The sequence below is a fragment of the Nesoenas mayeri genome (assembly GCF_963082525.1).
Source record: "Nesoenas mayeri genome assembly, chromosome: 1".
NCBI classification, from domain to species: Eukaryota; Metazoa; Chordata; class Aves; order Columbiformes; family Columbidae; genus Nesoenas; species Nesoenas mayeri.
This window is the reverse complement of record NC_137541.1, coordinates 191,384,925-191,401,343: the sequence shown is the minus strand read 5'-3', so window position 1 is coordinate 191,401,343 and position 16,419 is coordinate 191,384,925. Positions and strand designations below refer to the sequence as shown.

General features: G+C 51.1%; 1 protein-coding gene across 1 annotated transcript; it reads right to left on the bottom strand.

Annotated features, from left to right (window-relative positions):
* Nucleotides 1-12,651: 12,651 nt before the first annotated feature.
* CDX2 (caudal type homeobox 2) lies at nt 12,652-15,955 on the bottom strand (the record flags this gene model as incomplete). The annotated part of the gene is made up of 3 exons (XM_080362475.1): nt 12,652-12,819; nt 13,079-13,224; nt 15,457-15,955. 3 exons carry the CDS (start codon nt 15,953-15,955, stop codon nt 12,652-12,654), a joined length of 813 nt encoding a protein of 270 aa, XP_080218601.1.
* Nucleotides 15,956-16,419: the final 464 nt, after the last annotated feature.

Sequence of the window (16,419 nt, the reverse complement as noted above, 5' to 3'; positions counted from 1 at the left end):
AAGCCAGCCAGGGAGAGAGCAACTGGAGAGGCAGAACTTCCCTCCATGGCATGGGGAAGGAGCTGGGAGTGGGAGGCAGGAGAGTGGCAGAGAGGAAGAAAAGAGGCAGAATTTGCTTTCAGGTCCTCTCTCTCCTTCAGGGCTACATGGGATGAAGCACGAGGCAGAAAGCAACAGTGCAGATGGAGTAACTATCAGGCAAGGGCAGAGCTGGGGAGCACTGATAGACGGGGAAGCCAAAAAGCAGTCACATCCCCGTCTGAGGGTGCAGTGGCATGTGACATTTATTCAAAGTGCTAGTGCTAGTGCTCCCTCCATGTAGCAAACAGAAGCAGCTGGATGATACAGCTCATCTCACTGACCCAGTAAAATACTTGGTGTCCTGCAAAAAGTGCCAATTATTTAGTTTTTGAAAACAAGTCACCTCACACTTGTATCTGGTACAAAGCAGGAGCTGGGTGCTCCTGCAGGATCTTGGGAACAGGAAGAAGCAGGCAGAGAAGCAGAGGAGCGTGACCCACAGGACAATGGATGCAGCACAACTCCTGGAAGAGTGGGAAGAAGGAGTAAGACCTGTAGGGGTTAATTTTACACAACAGCTTGTGAAGTACTTGGAAGCGCACTTCTGTTCCTCTAACTCCTTCTAATTACTCTACTGGATGTTAATCATGCTTCTGGCCCAGACAGATTTCTGCTTACAGATGAACGCGTAAGAGACAGTAAGAGGTGAGTGACAACCTCAGGTACCCTCAGAGGTCGCTGTGGAAAGTGAAACTGGGGAACGGGGACGTTCACTGTGCAGCCTCAGGTTTCCTCCACTGGTGCCTCCTCTGTGTGGAGATCCCAAGGAAGGGAAATATTGTGACTGCAGCACTCAGGAGTGGGTCTCAAGTCCATGTGCATGGGAGAAAACTGAAGGCTGTTCAGACAAGCTCGATCCTTGTAAGTCCTGTTTGCCCAACACTTAAACAACCAAAGACATTTCTCTGAGGAGCTTGTATTTAAATTTGACTATAAGAGGAGACGGAGAGAAAATACAGTAAGTTTTAGAAACAAGGACATGACTGCGAAGAGGAGAGAGCTGCCCTGTGCCCATTGTGGGAGGACTGCAATTACAAGTAGAAATGTGGATGGAGCAGATGTCATGGGACTCTTCCTCACAGTAAGAAGAGTGAAGAACAGTGAGAAAAAACAGAAGAAATTGCCTGGAGAGCCTGCAAGAATCTCCCCACTAGACAGCTTGGGAAGCAGGTTAGGCACAGCCCTGTCAGCAATGCCATGACTACAGTCTATGCAACCAAGGAAAAGAGAGCTAGATGAGGTGAGCCCTTAAAAATGCTCCAGCTCTATTTTTCAGGAGTCCCCTTGACATCACCTTCAGCTCACCGCCCTCCCCCTCCGCCCCAGTACATTCCTGTTTGAAACTGGGGTAATACACTCATTTACTTGGGACATGTATCAGTTCGATGCTCTTCTCACTGTCAGCCTCCTGTCTTGTCCTGCTGAAGAACTTCCTTATCTTCCTTAGGTTTCCTTTTGAGGCCAAACACATCTTGGCTGTTGGCAACCTTCATTTCCCTGATGACACTCTAGGAGACACCTCCTTTTGCCAGTAATTTATGCATCTTCTTCCATCTCTAGATGGTCCTGGCTACCTCCCAATATGTTCTTGGAAGCCACCCTGTGTAGAGAGTCATTCTGCATGAAATGGGGTTAAGGGAAATTTGATGAAAGAGAGCCTTCAGGCAGATGGACTGTTTCAGGTGAAAGTGTGGAAGAGGCATAAAGCCAAGAGCCAGCAAAGGAGATCTAGGCCATGTTCTAAAGCTAACTGCAGCCAATGGGAGTGATTTGAATGTATTTTGGAGCAGACTCTTGGAGAGCAGCTGTGAAGGAGGATACTGGGGTATAATGTGTCTGGAGATCTGAGCACACAAAAGTGAGGAGAAGGGATTTGTTCAGCCATTCAAGCATGGTTTACATAGGACATACAATGGCTCTCTTTAGAGCCACCAGGGCTCTCTGGATGGTGCCATAGACATTTGGAGGTTCCACTCCATGGGGTTGTTTTACAAGAAAGCCATAACTGATGTCTTGCATTGCAGGAGCAACAGCTCTTTGAAGAAAAGGAAAGAAAACTGCAGAGGGAGGAGGATAAATGAAGTTTTTTCAGTGCTGCTGTGCTGCTCAGTAGGAAATGGATACTGAGCACTTTCAAAACTCCTGGTACTCATCCCCAGTGGCAAAGTCCCCATGATGGGATGGAGGATGTGCCAGCTGAGGCAACCTTTCTTGGAAGGTCAGGTCAAGGCAATAATGCAGCCCTGAGGAGGTAATCTGTTTCCCACTTCCAGTTCTAATTTCTCTTGGATGTTGATGGCAGTAATTCAACAGGGCATGTCGAGCCCGGCAGAACGCAACTGGAGCCAGGTGAAATCCCCGCACGGAGAACACCGCTCTCAGAGCCGGAGGGGTCACGGCCGGTGCGAAGGAAGGGCCGCAGAGCCGGGCAGAGGCTCTGCCTGAGGCTCCCGCGCCGCCTTCCCCCGGACCGGCCCCCGCCGTGCCCGGCGCCTTCCGCGGCGACGCTGCCACCTGCCGGCCGCACCGCCACACCGACGGGACGGGACGGGACGGGACGGGACGGGACGGGACGGGACGGGACGGGATGGGATGGGATGGGATGGGATGGGATGGGATGGGATGGGACGAGACGGGACGGGACGGGATGGGATGGAATGGGATGGCACCGCGCACCCTCGGGTCCTGGGCGGGGAAGGGCCGCGCTGCCCCGTTAGTACCGAGCGATGCTGGACAGCGATCTTTTGTCCCCTTCCTCCCTTCCTTCCTTCCTCCCTCCCTTCTTCCCTTCCTCCTTTCCCCCCTTCCTCCCTTCCTCCTTTCCCCCTTTCCCCCCTTCCTCCCTTCCTTCCTTCCTTCCTTCCTTCCTTCCTTCCTTCCTTCCTTCCTTCCTTCTTTCCTTCCTCCCTCCCTCCCTCCCTCCCTCCCTCCCTCCCTTCCTCCTTTCCCCCCTTCCTCCCTTCCTCCTTTCCCCCCTTCCTCCCTTCCTCCTTTCCCCCTTTCCCCCCTTCCCCCCCTCTCCCTTCCCCCCTTCCTTCCTTCCTTCCTTCCTTCCTTCCTTCCTCCCTCCCTCCCTCCCTCCCTCCCTCCCTCCCTCCCTCCCTTTTTCTCTTTCTTTCTCTTTCTTTCTCTCTGTCTTTCTCTTTCTCTCTCTCTTGCGTTCCTTTCTCTCTTTCTCTCTCTCTCTTTTTCTCAGATACTCTTTGACTTCCATGCAGAATCCACTCAGCAGGCACTTGCAGAGCAGTAGTGTCTCTGCAGAGGGAGAAGTAGAGGCAGACGAATGGACAATGTAGGTATGAAGCAGAAGGTGCTTGCTGAGCAGCTGAGCTGGACAAAGAAAACAGTTGGACTCTGCTGCAGACTGGAAGTGAGCAGTCATGGTCACAGACCTTCCTGATGCAAAAAGCACATGCTCCTAGATCATGTCACAATCCCATTCCAGCCCCACAACACAGAGATGCTGCAACGAGAACAGTTTTGGCTGTGAAGAAACAGGTAGCAATTCCCTGCTGGAAGCTGAAGACTCAGGTTTTTCTTGGTCAGTGTCACAGCAGGTTGGAGTCAGCGGGCAGGTGTTGGCAGCTGTCTCATCCTGCCCATTCTGCCCTACACACTGCACAGGCCCAATTCTGGGCAGCTTCTTGGCAATAACATAAGTCAGCACTGTAAGTTCAGCACAGCTGTAGCATCTACACTGATTCAGCTGCTTTTGCCTTCCTGCTGAGAAAGTAAACAGAAAGGAGTAGAGCCCCTGGGTTAACTCATTAAGTGTATTCACATCTCTATGTATCCATGACTTCTTACAAAATCACTAATTTTCTGAACTGGCTTATGTGATTTCAATGCCATTTATGAATATGAGACAACATCTACACCTGTAAGTTGAGCATGTCCCCATCACTCCTCAGCACTGAGGCCAGCTGTCACCAAATGGCCCACATGCAGAATACTTCTCACCCTCTGGGACATGTTGACTGCAGCCAAAACCCATCCTGGGAAGAGCCCTTTGCTTGTACTATATCTCAAACCATGCCCAGGAGTTACTTGGGCAAGCAATAGCTGTAGATGATGCTAGCCTTTCAGCAGCCCAGCTGATTTACCTGCAGTGCTCAGGAATATTCCCAGACACTTTTGGAGTTATTAAGACAGACATAGGAATCCAGCCTGACCTTTGATTCTGTGGTTTATCGTGTGGGCATTCTGCCAGCAGCAAGGAAGATTTCTGTCATCTGAGCAGGTTCTGAGTGACTTTAGAAAATTTCCTTCAGAGTAAAGAGATGCCACTATACAGAACTTGATTTTGTGAGACAAGCACTCCTCTCTTGTTTTTTAATTCCGTAGGGTGCCAGAACAGTGAGCAGCTGGGAGCCAGTCTGAGAGCCTCTAAACCAGAATTTTAATTTGAAGAGTACTGATGTGGGAATCTGAGCAAGTGACAATTTAGGAGAATGCAGAGTCACATGTCTTTCATAAAACAATGTACAGAGAGTGTGATGTTCACAAAGAAAAAATATAATGGGTGAGATTAAATGTCAGAGCTGTTTCTTGAAACATTTAAAGTCACATAAAACCACATTTCTGATTCCCCCAGCATGCATCATAAGTTTGTGCTGATGTGCTGTTCACATCAGTCCTTGCTTTTCCCTGACCTGGGGGGAAGGGGCCTGTGAACTAAGCAGGCTGGGTGACGAGGAAAGGATGTGGCATGGTGGCACACCATGAGGGACCTGGCTGGAATGGAGTAGTGGTTACTGGTAGTAGTAGTGCCCTGGTGGCACTAAAGTGTCACTCTTTCCTGTCATGTTTTTTTTTTTTTTTTTTTTTTGTTTGTTTTGTTTTGTTTTCTTTTGTGGGCTCTGCAATCTTTTGTGGTGTATTCATTCATGCCCCTCTCAACAGTGTTTCCCTTCGGTCGGGACTTCAGACCAGATCAAAGATGTATTTGGGCTTCCCCACCAACCACAGGGACCTCACGGGGCAGAGGCTGCTGCCAGGTCAGGGTGAGTGGCACTGCTGCCTGCACTGACTGGGCCTGGGGAGGCAGCAGGTATCACTGAAGAAAGGGGAGCAGAAGGGCATCCTCCTGCCTCCAGGGGCACTTGGCACTTTGGCCCCAGCTCTTCCCCTTCCTGCAGTAGAATTGGCCTCACTCCTTATATCTGAAGCTAGAAAATTCCTTCTTGCCTTTTCTTTCTCATTCTACACTTGAATTTTGCTGCCCCTTGCGTAAGGGGTCAGCACTAGGATACTCGTGTGACAGCAGCTCCCAGCCCATAGGGGACAGAGGTTCCCCTTCCTTGGCCATAAGGGGAAGCAGATGAGTTTTCAGGTGCCCATGGTAGGATGACTGAGGAGGGATGTGTGTGGGAGGAGGATGAACCTTGCCAGCCCCTGGACTACCATGGACTTTGCTGGGGCTCCTGAGGTCTCGTCGTGCCAGCCTGGCTGCCCCTGCTCAGGCAGCTGCTGTTGTTGCACCAGTGCCAAGTCTGTTTTCCTGACGCATTTCAGGAGTGTGTGCCCACAGGCAAAAAGATAATGCAGGAGATGTTTTACCAGCAAGAGACATCAGCAGAAGCCAAGCCTCCAAGGGTGGAAAACATGTTTGGACCCACAACAGGAGCTTGATGAGGGAGTGACTGAGAATTAAAGAGGGGTCCAAAGTGTCGCTCTGGCTTTGGAAGAGTGGGTTGTCATTACAGGGAACAGAAAAGGGATCATGTTTCTAGATTGAAGTCCTGGAGTAAGAAATATGCTTCTGATAAGAGAAAGTCGCTCTTTCCTCTGACTCACTACATTCCTGGGAGTAGTTGTGCAAGATGTTTTTAGAGACCCCTTTTCATCTCACTGTGGTTACCTCTACATATAAGCATCTTGATGAGGATCAAAGAAGATGTAAAAAAAATGAACATTATTGCCAAAGAAAAAGTATACTGAACTTATCGTATATGAAAAATGAGTAATTTGATTCTTTAATGTTATTACAATTTATGCTTCATGAAGCAGCACATTTTTATTTTAAACTAGAATAAAAACTCTTTGTTGTTGCTGATAGGGGGTGATTCTCACCAAGAGTGAATGTAAATTTCCTCTCATATTCTTACATTTTAGAAATAACAAAAAATCCCCCCCCTAGATTAGGTGAGAATTGGAATTTCCCTGAAATGTAATTGAAAGCTTGAGTTATCTTTAAAGAAACCTCAACAGTTAACCGTTACACAGCTCTTTATATCACTTCTGACAATCTCCGTGAGAGGGACTGGCTCATTTTCAAACTGTGGGAAAAAGAAGAAAAATCTTGGATGATAATGCCTCTTGACTCCTTGATTTAGGAGCCTGAACCCCTTTGGAGGCATGGAAGGTCCCTGGTGTCTGTGTCTTGCCTGTCTCCCACTCAAGATGCCTAAATGCAGAACTGTGATCTTGAAAATCCTGAGATCCACCTGATTGAAGAGGCCCTGAATCATGCCCCTAGTTTCCAGCATTTGAATTTTGCAGCAGGGCGTTCTCTGAGGCCCTGCTTATAAGTAAGCCCTTGTCAGAAGCCCTAACTGGCCTTTCTGCTGTCACTCAGGGAGGCATGGGAACAAGCAAGTCTTGTAGCCCTGAGAGATTTTTCTGTTTGCATGGTCAATCCATGGCATGGAAAAATTAAACAACAAACACTCTTGTATTCCAGGGCTGAAAGCTGGTCTTGTTCACCTGTGGAGGAAGGGATGTTCTGTAGTAAGGAACATCTCTTTCCAGAGAATGACAGAGATAAGGCAGCTTTTCTCTTACAAAGGTCTTTGGCTCCGTGCAAGTTATCTGAAGAATGGGGCTGTGACTCCATGGAAGGCAACAAGGCTTGTCAGTGGAACAGGATCTGACTCAAAAGCAAAACTACATGAGCTTGTGACAGCTGCCATAAAATACCTGTCTGACTAAAGGTAGAAGAATGCTAAGAGCAGAAAAGGTCCGTCTGCTCTTTTCGGCTTGTTCTCTTGTTTTGGAAGAACACTTTAAGAAGTGCTGTCTTTCCAACCCTGTCTGTTACAGCTGGGTGCAGGAGCACTCGAAGGCAAATAATGAGTCCAGATGTCGTATGTGACATCTGTCTAGTTGTCTTCAGTCCAGCTCAAGTGCTAGGGATCAGCAGGTTGGAAGTTAGTAGCTAAAAGTGTAAGTAGTCAAAACTTTAAACTAGAGGAGGGTAGATCCAGACTAAGAAAGATTTTTTTGTGTGTGATGAGAGTGGTGAAACACTGCAACAGGCTGCCCAGTGTGGTGGCAGATGCCTCATAGAATCATTGAATATTTAGGTTGGAAGGGACCTTCAAAGATCATCTAGTCCAAACCCTCCACACTGAGCAGGGACAGCTTCAACAAGATCAGGTTTCCAGGGGTAGAGTCCCATCTCTGGAAACATTCAATTCCAGGCTGGATGGGGCTCTGTCTCATGGAATATGTTGCTGCTCATTGCAGAGGGACCTTTAAAGGTCCCTTTCAACCCAAACTATTCTGTGATTCTATGAAGTGCACAAGACCTTGGAATTAAATAAAAATCTCTACCTTGACCAATAGACTAGATATTACATTAGACAGATAATCTATTATAGATAGATAAAGTTAGATATTACATTAGGTTAGATAATATTATAATTAAAGGTAATTAAGAACAAGAGGAAAATTATTGCTGTTACCTGCCATCTTGCCAACGGTTAATTAGACTGGGGCCTGCTGAATGCTGCAGATCGATATCTAGACATCCACATGAACATGAAATGAGAATCTTCCATGAGTTTTCATCCTTTCTTTTCCTGTACTTCCCATAATTTGAAAGCATCTGCAGGAAGATCCAGTGGATGTCAACACAGAATAGATGATGCTTCAGTTTGGAAACACAGGGCTAGAAAGAGATTCCCGGATCTCTGACTCCAGGCTCCTGGCAACAAACTATTTGTGTTAGTGAATAGCTCAGATTTTTTCTGTCGCTTTGCAAATGTCTTTGCTTCTCTTTCAAGGAAAGTAGGTTTGACTTCTAAAAGACCCAAAACCCGAGGATCAAATTGTGAGTTTTGCAGCAGCTGAGACATTAATTAGCAGAAACTGCCTATGTTCACCTGAAACACAGTGCAGCAGAACATGTAGGTGAGAAGGAAGCAGCCTTTCCTCATCAGTGAGGAGAGGGGGGACATCTTGCTCCACCAAGGAGTTCAGCTGGAGAGCTGATAAGGCTTCCAGGAGAGTTTGGCCCCATCTGTTCCCAGAGGCTCCTGCCACTTCTCTGCCATGGCTTTCTCCCAATAACCAGAGTTATTTTGTTAGAGAGCCTGGTAGCATGCACCTCCCTGGCACCTGTCCTCTGCTGCATCAGGCCACCCATCTCATGCCCTCTCACTTCAAGGTGGCCTCGTTTTCTTGCTGAGCTACCTCTGCAGCTGGACATGCCTTCAAGCAGACTCTCGTCCTGCTGCTTTTCCTTACCATTTAGGATCTGTTTGCTCCTGGAAGGCCATCAGCACTGCTTCTCTGGCATCAACTCAACTTTTGCTTTCAGCTGTAACTTCTCGAAACTTCAGCACATAGTTCTATTAGCCAAGTGGGACCCAGGGAAAGTATTTGTTCATGAATTTTGGCTGTGAAGCATTGCATCCAGCAGCACTGTGTCAACAGAATTGTAAACACTGTGATTTCCTCTTCCACTCCATTCACTGATGAAGAGGCAAAGAGAAACCTATGGCCTCTGACTGCCCTCTGGAGCCAGGATTTAAGTAATCTATAGCAAAACTCCCTTCAGTTTCTGAAGGATGGGCTCTGGCCTCTGATATATGGCTGGGATGTGTGCTTCTAGCCACTGCTTCACCAACAGATGGAAACAGCTGGCCTCACCGAAACCAGTCACCTGAGCAAAAAGTGGGGGGAATCTCTGAATTGTTGCTTACTGCTGATACAAGGTATTTTTCTTTTACTTTTAAAAAAGCTGACTGTCTTCATACTTCAGATCCAGAGTGCTCAGCTATCAGGCCCCTAGGTGATACTCAAGATCAGAGGAATCAGAACAATTTAGATGCCATCCAAGTCTAAGGACCTCATAGTTCTACATATGGTGGGTTATGACAGATATGGTCATCTGTTTCCAGTTTCTTGATAAACTCTTACATTTGGCTAAGAACTAAGCCAATAGAAGGGATCCTAAGTGCTTTTTTATTGTACAGTGATAGGAACAGGAAAATTTGTCAAGAGAGGGAGGGCAGGGGATTGTCATCCTGCAGTTTTGGAGCCAAACCTTATAATTTCCTGGATTGTACCCAGCCTGGACAGAGCCTCTCCAAGGACACTTGCTCCAGCCCCTGCCAGGCAGGAAGGGTGCAGCAGCTTTGATCAGTCATGCCCCGCTGGTACAGCTCAGTTTGCTGCTGCAGGACAGTGGGGAGCTCTGTGAAGAGCGAAAACACCCATGGGTCAGGCAAGAGGTCACCACAACCAGCTCAGCTCTCCCAAATGGTGTTTCAGGTTTGACATCATAGTGCAGCCACTGGACTGGTCCAGGTGCCTGTACATATTCCCCCAAATAAACAAGATATCCAGTTCGTGCCTTTTTACACTCCTTTATGGCATATGAGGAGTATAAAGGAAGCCGGAAGGTTGGTATTTTATTTGTTTGGGGATGGGAGAGGGGAAATGTTTGAAATTGGGTGTGGGTATAATTTCCTTGGTTGGTTCCTTTTCACACTGAGAAACTCAAGTTCTGCATTGCCATCATCAAGAATTTGAGGAGAGCTCAGAAAATTAACATTTGCTAGCAAAGAGGGGAACAGCTCTCTAATGGGGATGTCTAAAATGTATTTGGCTGGTTCATATGTCTCTAATGAACCTTTTGGAGACATCAAAACTTCGTAGACATCAAGCAGTTCACTTCAAGGGGGGCAACTCTCTTTCTTGAAAGTCCTACAGGTAAGAGATGGAAATCTTGATATGTTTATCATTAAAGACAACCATGAGAACACTACTGAATGATTGTAGGAACTGTCCGAAGTGTTGCCATGCCCAGGCTGGTGCCAGGGGCAGCTGTGTGCCAGCATGGCGGTGGGAAACCCGAATCTCTGCCAGACCTGTGCTATCCCAGCCCCCAGGCATGGAGAAACATCAGCAAAACCACAGCAAGCAGCACTTCTTACACCCCCAGATCCTTTATGATTAATTTACTTATTGATGGACTTTCATAATTCTGTGGTCATCTTTTTTCATGCTACCATTAATTATTCCTGGAAGCAAATAAAAGGGCCCACTGATATCTCTCCCTCCCTCTCACCACAGTCAGCTTGTCCTTAGGGAGAAAAAACTTGTGCTCGTTTGCAGTGAGACAATGCCGACTTTTGAACCTCAAACCACTAAACAAACAAACCTTGCGCTCTGCTCCACAATCCAAACAGGGTTTATTGACAGGCGTATCGCAGCAACGCGTAGCAACTTGGGCAGCAGCCGGGTAGGGATCAATGCTGTGGGGGCGGCCCCGGGTGCCAGAGGGCATCCTCGAAGGGACGGCACCGCCCAGGGCTGCCCACGCCCCAGCTGCTGGCATCACTGCTGCCCCTCAAGAGCCTTCGTGCCCATTTCAGGAGCACTCAGAGGAAGGAGTGGGTCATGGCGCTTGCAAAGCTCTTGTGAGTGGGCCATCCCTGGTGCAACTGCTCTCCTGTATTTTAAGGCTGATGCTGCAGAACTGAGTCCCACAGTTTTGGTATTGCTTAGCTCTAGGTGTCCCCAGGGAAGCAGCTCCTCCAGAAAGATCCAAGGACCCTTTAGAGGCAAAGAAGGATGGATCTGGCTCTTGCCTCCCCCTAGTCCTGAGTGAACCATGGACACTGGACACAGCAGGACATGGTGTGTGTCAAGCCCATGTGCAAGGAACATAATTGCCTGTGTGCTACACATATGTATTTTGGCCAGACTCGCTTCAGAGGCAGAAAATCAAGCAGGTTCTCTGCACTGGGCATGCTGCCTCCCACCATGGTATTTCCCCAGGCACAGGAGCCCTAGATCAGGTTTGCATGGCCACATGTCCACTGTCAGCCTTCAGCCAGCACCCAGCCCCTGGCCCAGCAAGTCACTGAGCTACCTGAGGCCAAAACACAGCAGAGAGGCTTCTGAGTTTGTGCTTACCATTCCCCCAAGCTCTCCCAGGCAGAGAGAGCTATCTTGTCCATGAGGCCAGGCTCCAGCAAACCAGTCCTACCCATGCAGTCCTGCAGATCCTGCTGGACTTTGGCTTCGGCGTTCAGCAAAAATATGAGAACAGTGTCAGCAAGGAGAAAAATGAAGTGCCCCAAGGAAGACAAATCAAACATTTTAAATAAAAGCAATGAGAAAAAGGGACAAACACAGGGCCAAAACTTGGAGAAGTCAGAAGCCTGTATGGCATGTTTGAGCCTGTACAGTGCTTCCATCTCTGACCAGACAGAGGACCACACAAAATAGTCCCACACCCAGCTCTGGGCATGGGCTGCAATACAGGCAATCCAGCCCAGCTGCACGGCCTCACTTCTCAGTGGGGTTTCTCACAGACATAAGTAAGAAGAACACGTGGAAAACAGCCAGGCTGATTTGGCCAAATCAGCTGGACTTTTCTTGTTTTCATATTCGGTTACATAAGCTGTTTGGCATCTCTGTCCTGGTCCCCACCACCTAACCAGCATGTGGAAATGGGCCACAGCTGGTACAAGGTGGGTTCTGGTACAGCACAGGGCTCCTTTGAGGATTTCTGCTCCTGGCAGGGCTGTGGTGAAGCCTATGTAAAGTTAGTAAAACCAAGGAGACTTTTGAAAACTAAATGGAAAAAAAAAAAATCCAAACATGACAAAAATTGGAAGGAGGTGAGAAACAGCACGTAATTTAACTGACAGGACATTGCACACACAAGTAAGGCTCCTCACTCTAGCATGACTGGACACCTTTTTCAGAGAAGACTTCATTCTTCCAGTTTCTGTGCACTGCAGCTAATAAATCCAGCTGGATGACTATCAGCACCGGATTTATGGGCTCTTTTACAAGTGTCTAACATTAAGCAACTCATTTCTGAGCGTTTAAACAGTACCTTATCTTGTCCGCTCTGGCCCTTAGGGCAGGATGAACATTTTGCAGATTTATGGTTAGAAGAAGAAAATAAAATAAAATAACATATAAAATAAAAAAAAAGTACTTTAATTTTTTTTTCCTGTTAAAAGTTATCTTTTAAAAGCTGAACAAAGCCCAACATTTTCAAGGTCTTTTGGACCAATCCCTGAGATTCACTGGGGGCAGACTGGCAGGCAGTTCCCCCTTTTAGCTAACAAACTCCAGGGTAAAAAAAAGAAAACACCTAATCATAATAATATTATTAATAATAATAAAGAGATGGCCACGCTTCCCCCGGACGACGAGACACATACACTGTACATCTGTACACACGGCCGGCCCCGCGGAGCGGTGTAGTGCATATGGGGGGGACTCTCCCGCCGTGCCCCCCCCGGCCCCGGCCTGGCCCGGCCAGGCCCCGCCGCGGCCGCCCCCTCCAGCAGTCCCTGCGCCGCCGTCCCCCGGCCGCTGTCACTGTGGGGCGGCGGGGCCCAGCCCAGCGGCTGCCGCCCCCGCCGCCGGACCCTGCAGCGGGACGCCGGGGCTGAGTGGCTCCGCGCCACCAGGCTGCGCCTGCTGCAGCTTCTTCTTATTGATCTTCCTCTCCTTCGCCCTCCTGTTCTGGAACCAGATTTTCACCTACCGGGGCGGACAAGAGGGAAGCGAGTGAGGTGGTTTCCCGGGAACGTCCCCCTCTGGGGAGGGCCGCACCGACAGAGCATCATTGCCCTGCGCATCCCTGCTCCGCGCATCCCGACCCCGCATCCCTTACCCTCATCCCGGCTTCGTGCATTCCTGCCCCGCGCATCCCTGCCCCGCATCCCGGTTTTACGCATCCCTGTCCCTTGCATCCCGGTCACACACGGCGGGTGTGGGGAGCGACACTCGTGGGACAGACCTGCCTCTCCGACAGCCCCAGGTTGGAGGCCAGCTCCGCTTTCCTCCTGATGGTGATGTAGCGGCTGTAGTGAAACTCCTTCTCCAGCTCCAGCCGCTGGTGGTCGGTGTACACGACGCGGTACTTGTCTTTCGTCCTGGTTTTAACTGCAGAAAATAAAGCCGGGTTGGGAAAGCCAAAGACAAGGGGCACGCGTGAAGCACGACTCTCATCTCTGTGAGTACAGGGCCAGCAGGATCGGGCCTCCTCTACTTCCTGCTCTCCTCTCCCTGATCGAGGTTTTTCTAGATACAGCAAACAGAGGGGACGGGAGAAGTTCCACAGCTCCTTGTGGACATGAGGCAGAAACCCCAGGCGTGCTGACTGTAAGGGCAAGCCAGGCGCGGGATCTAGGCCCCGGCTGCCGGGCCTTGCCCCACCGCACGATAGAGCACTACTCTTAGAACAACACCTCTGTTGTGCACTTGGTGTTGACTTTCGGTTTTGTTTTGCCTTCCCTACCGAGAACAAATTTTTGCAAAGAGAAAGGAAATAGGAGAAGAAAGAAAGCCCCACTCAGGGCACAGCAGCTTCGTTTCTGAACAAGAAACGCCAATCTAAGCGCAGAAAACCATGAGCGGCCCTCGGGGCCCGGTCGGGTTCCTGCCCGGCTTCCCTCCCTCCTCCCCGGCAGCGGGTGTTAGAGCAGCGGCTAAAGGGACTTCTCGGGGACCCTGGAAGAGAGACATGCAACTTTGGATCTCAAAAAAACCCAGAGAACAAACCCGGAGAAATTCGAAGGCGAATGCCAGAGGGCAGCCGGCGAGAGCGCACTGCCGCAGCCGCTGACCGCCTTTCTCCTGAGGGTTTCTTGTTTAACTGGTTGTGTCCCCGGCCCTCCCGTTCCCCAGGGAGCCAAGGCGGGAGTCTCTGCCCCCAAGGTGTTTAATGGCTAGCAGGCTGACTTTGTTCAGGTAAACTCTCTGCAAACCACAACGAAAGTACCCTGTAAAGATACAAGTCTGATCAGAGAAAACTCCCCAGAGCCAGTGAATAGGGAACACAATCCCAAACAATGCAGAACAAGGAGATCTTATCAAAGAAAAACCCCTCTCAAAGCCTTAATGACAGCCACATTCTGTTTGAATTACCACTACTGAACAAATGGCGGCAGGCGCTTTCATCCCCCCAGCCCTGCACATTAACATAAACACTGGCTCCAAAGGCAGAATTTGAATGGAGACAAGGGACTGGCCACCACTACACAAGCCCAAACTGTGGGAACACCACGGGCTGCTATGGGAAGACCGACGGGCCTGGGAGAGCTCAACCGCCACTGCCACCCGGAGCGTAGCTGGTGCCAGCGGCCGGCACTGGGGCACCGGAGCTTCCGCCGAGGCGCAGCGGCCGCGGGCGTGGCCGGGACCCCAAGCCCACGGCACCCGGTGAGTTCCCGCCGGCCCTGCCTTTCGTCACGCAAGGCAAGGGGATGAGAGAGGAATGCCAGAGGTCGTTATTTGCTGCTAAAGTATCCACCCTTTTTCTTCGGCCAATATATAAAAATAAATATTGAGAAAGAAAAAAAAAAGACAAAAACAAGAAAAAGAGGATACAACAGTCGTGGAAAGGGTATATGAAAGCGGGGGGACACGCATCTTTTCTGGCAGATGAAGGGGAAGGAAATAAAAGAGAGGGTCTCCAAGTTATTAACATCACAAGGGAGAGCGGCGCCGGCCACAGCCTGAACCATCCTACCCGCCGCAGTCGCTGCCGGCCTCCCGTCGCCGGGGGACCAGGGGTGTGGGGGGCACGCCCTCACACCTCCCGGCCCCACCGGCCCGGTCTGGCCGGGGACACAGCCCGCAGGGGTCAGCGGACAGCCGCAGTCGCGCTCGGAAGGCCCGGCTGCACGGAGACTTTAGTAAAGGGTAGGCGCCCAGTGACTCAGAAACAAATGAGGAGCGACACCGGCCGATGATTTATATGACTATAATTGGTTATAAAAATCTTCTAAGTGGCTATAAGTGGACGAGCGGAGCAGCGGGAGGAAGAGCAATCATGTCATCGGGATCCCGGGCTATTCTGCCCTGCTCCGCTGGAGCGCACCCTGGGACACAGGCCCTGTAGGGCTGGCAGCCGTGCTTCCCGGTGGAGAGCCGCCCTTGCCGCTGCCCGGCCAGCACCGCGGCGGGCCATACTGCGGAGCGCAGACCACTGTCGGCTGAGGCCGGCAGCACGCGTTCTTCCGAGGATCGGCCCTCGAGTGGGTTTGTTACAGGGTGCTTCCCACCCGCCGCAGCTTTGCCCGGCGCACAGTGACCCGAGAAGCCAGCGGCGCACGGAGAAGCGGTCGGCGGGGCAGTCCCCCGCCTGCCAGCCCTCCCCCGGCCCGCACTTACCCTGGCTGCTGAGTGGGGGCTGCGCCGGCTTCCTCACCCACTCGCAGAGGCCGCGGCGCTGCCCGCCGGGGGAGAGCGGCTCGGGCGCGGCGGCAGCGGCGCTGGCGGCGTTGAGGGGCTGCATGACCCCAGCGGAGCAGTGGGGCGCAGGGCCGGCGTGGTGGTGGGCGTGCGGATGGTGGTGGTGGTGGTGGTAGTCGGCGGGGCTGTAGGCCATGGCGGCGGCGGGGGAGCCGCCGTTGAGACCGTGGACGGCGCTGGCGGCCGGCGGCGCACCTTGGCCATAGGCGCCCCAGTCATCGCGGAGCGGGGCGGCGTAAGGCGCGGGCCAGGCCGGGCCGGGGGACTGGGTGCTGTCGAGGTTCACATGGTAGCCGCCGTAGTCCGCGTACTGTGGGGCGCCCACGAAGTTCTGCGCCGCCAGGTTGAGTCCCCCCGAGTGTCGCACCGGGCCGGGGTACATGGGCCCGTCCTTCTCCAGGAGATAGCTCACGTACATGCTGGTGGGGCCCCGGCGGCGTCTCTCCGCATGCTGCCCGGGGCTCTCGCAGCGGCGCTCCTGCTGCCTGGGGACGGGCTGCCCGGGGCGGGGAGGGGGCAGGCGGAGGGGCCGCGGCCCCGCGCTGCGCTCCGCGCTCCCGGCTCCCGATCCGAATCCAATGGCTGGCAGCACTTACATGATTAACGATTGTTTACAAGGCTCTATTAGTAATGGCCCAGACACACCAAAGGCAGGTGACGTGGAGAGGCGCTGGGTATATAGCTACTACTCCTAAAAGACGATTTGCATTTAAAAAGATAAGGAGAGGGCAGCGACCTGATCACAGCTAAATATTCAAGCCTTTATTGTTTAAGAGCTTCCTCCTTCCATTGCAACCTGGTGCACTTTAACCTCCAATCACAGGTTCAAAGGATGAAATCAAGGGACTTGCAAAAGACAGAGAGGGAGATCTAAGGGCGAGG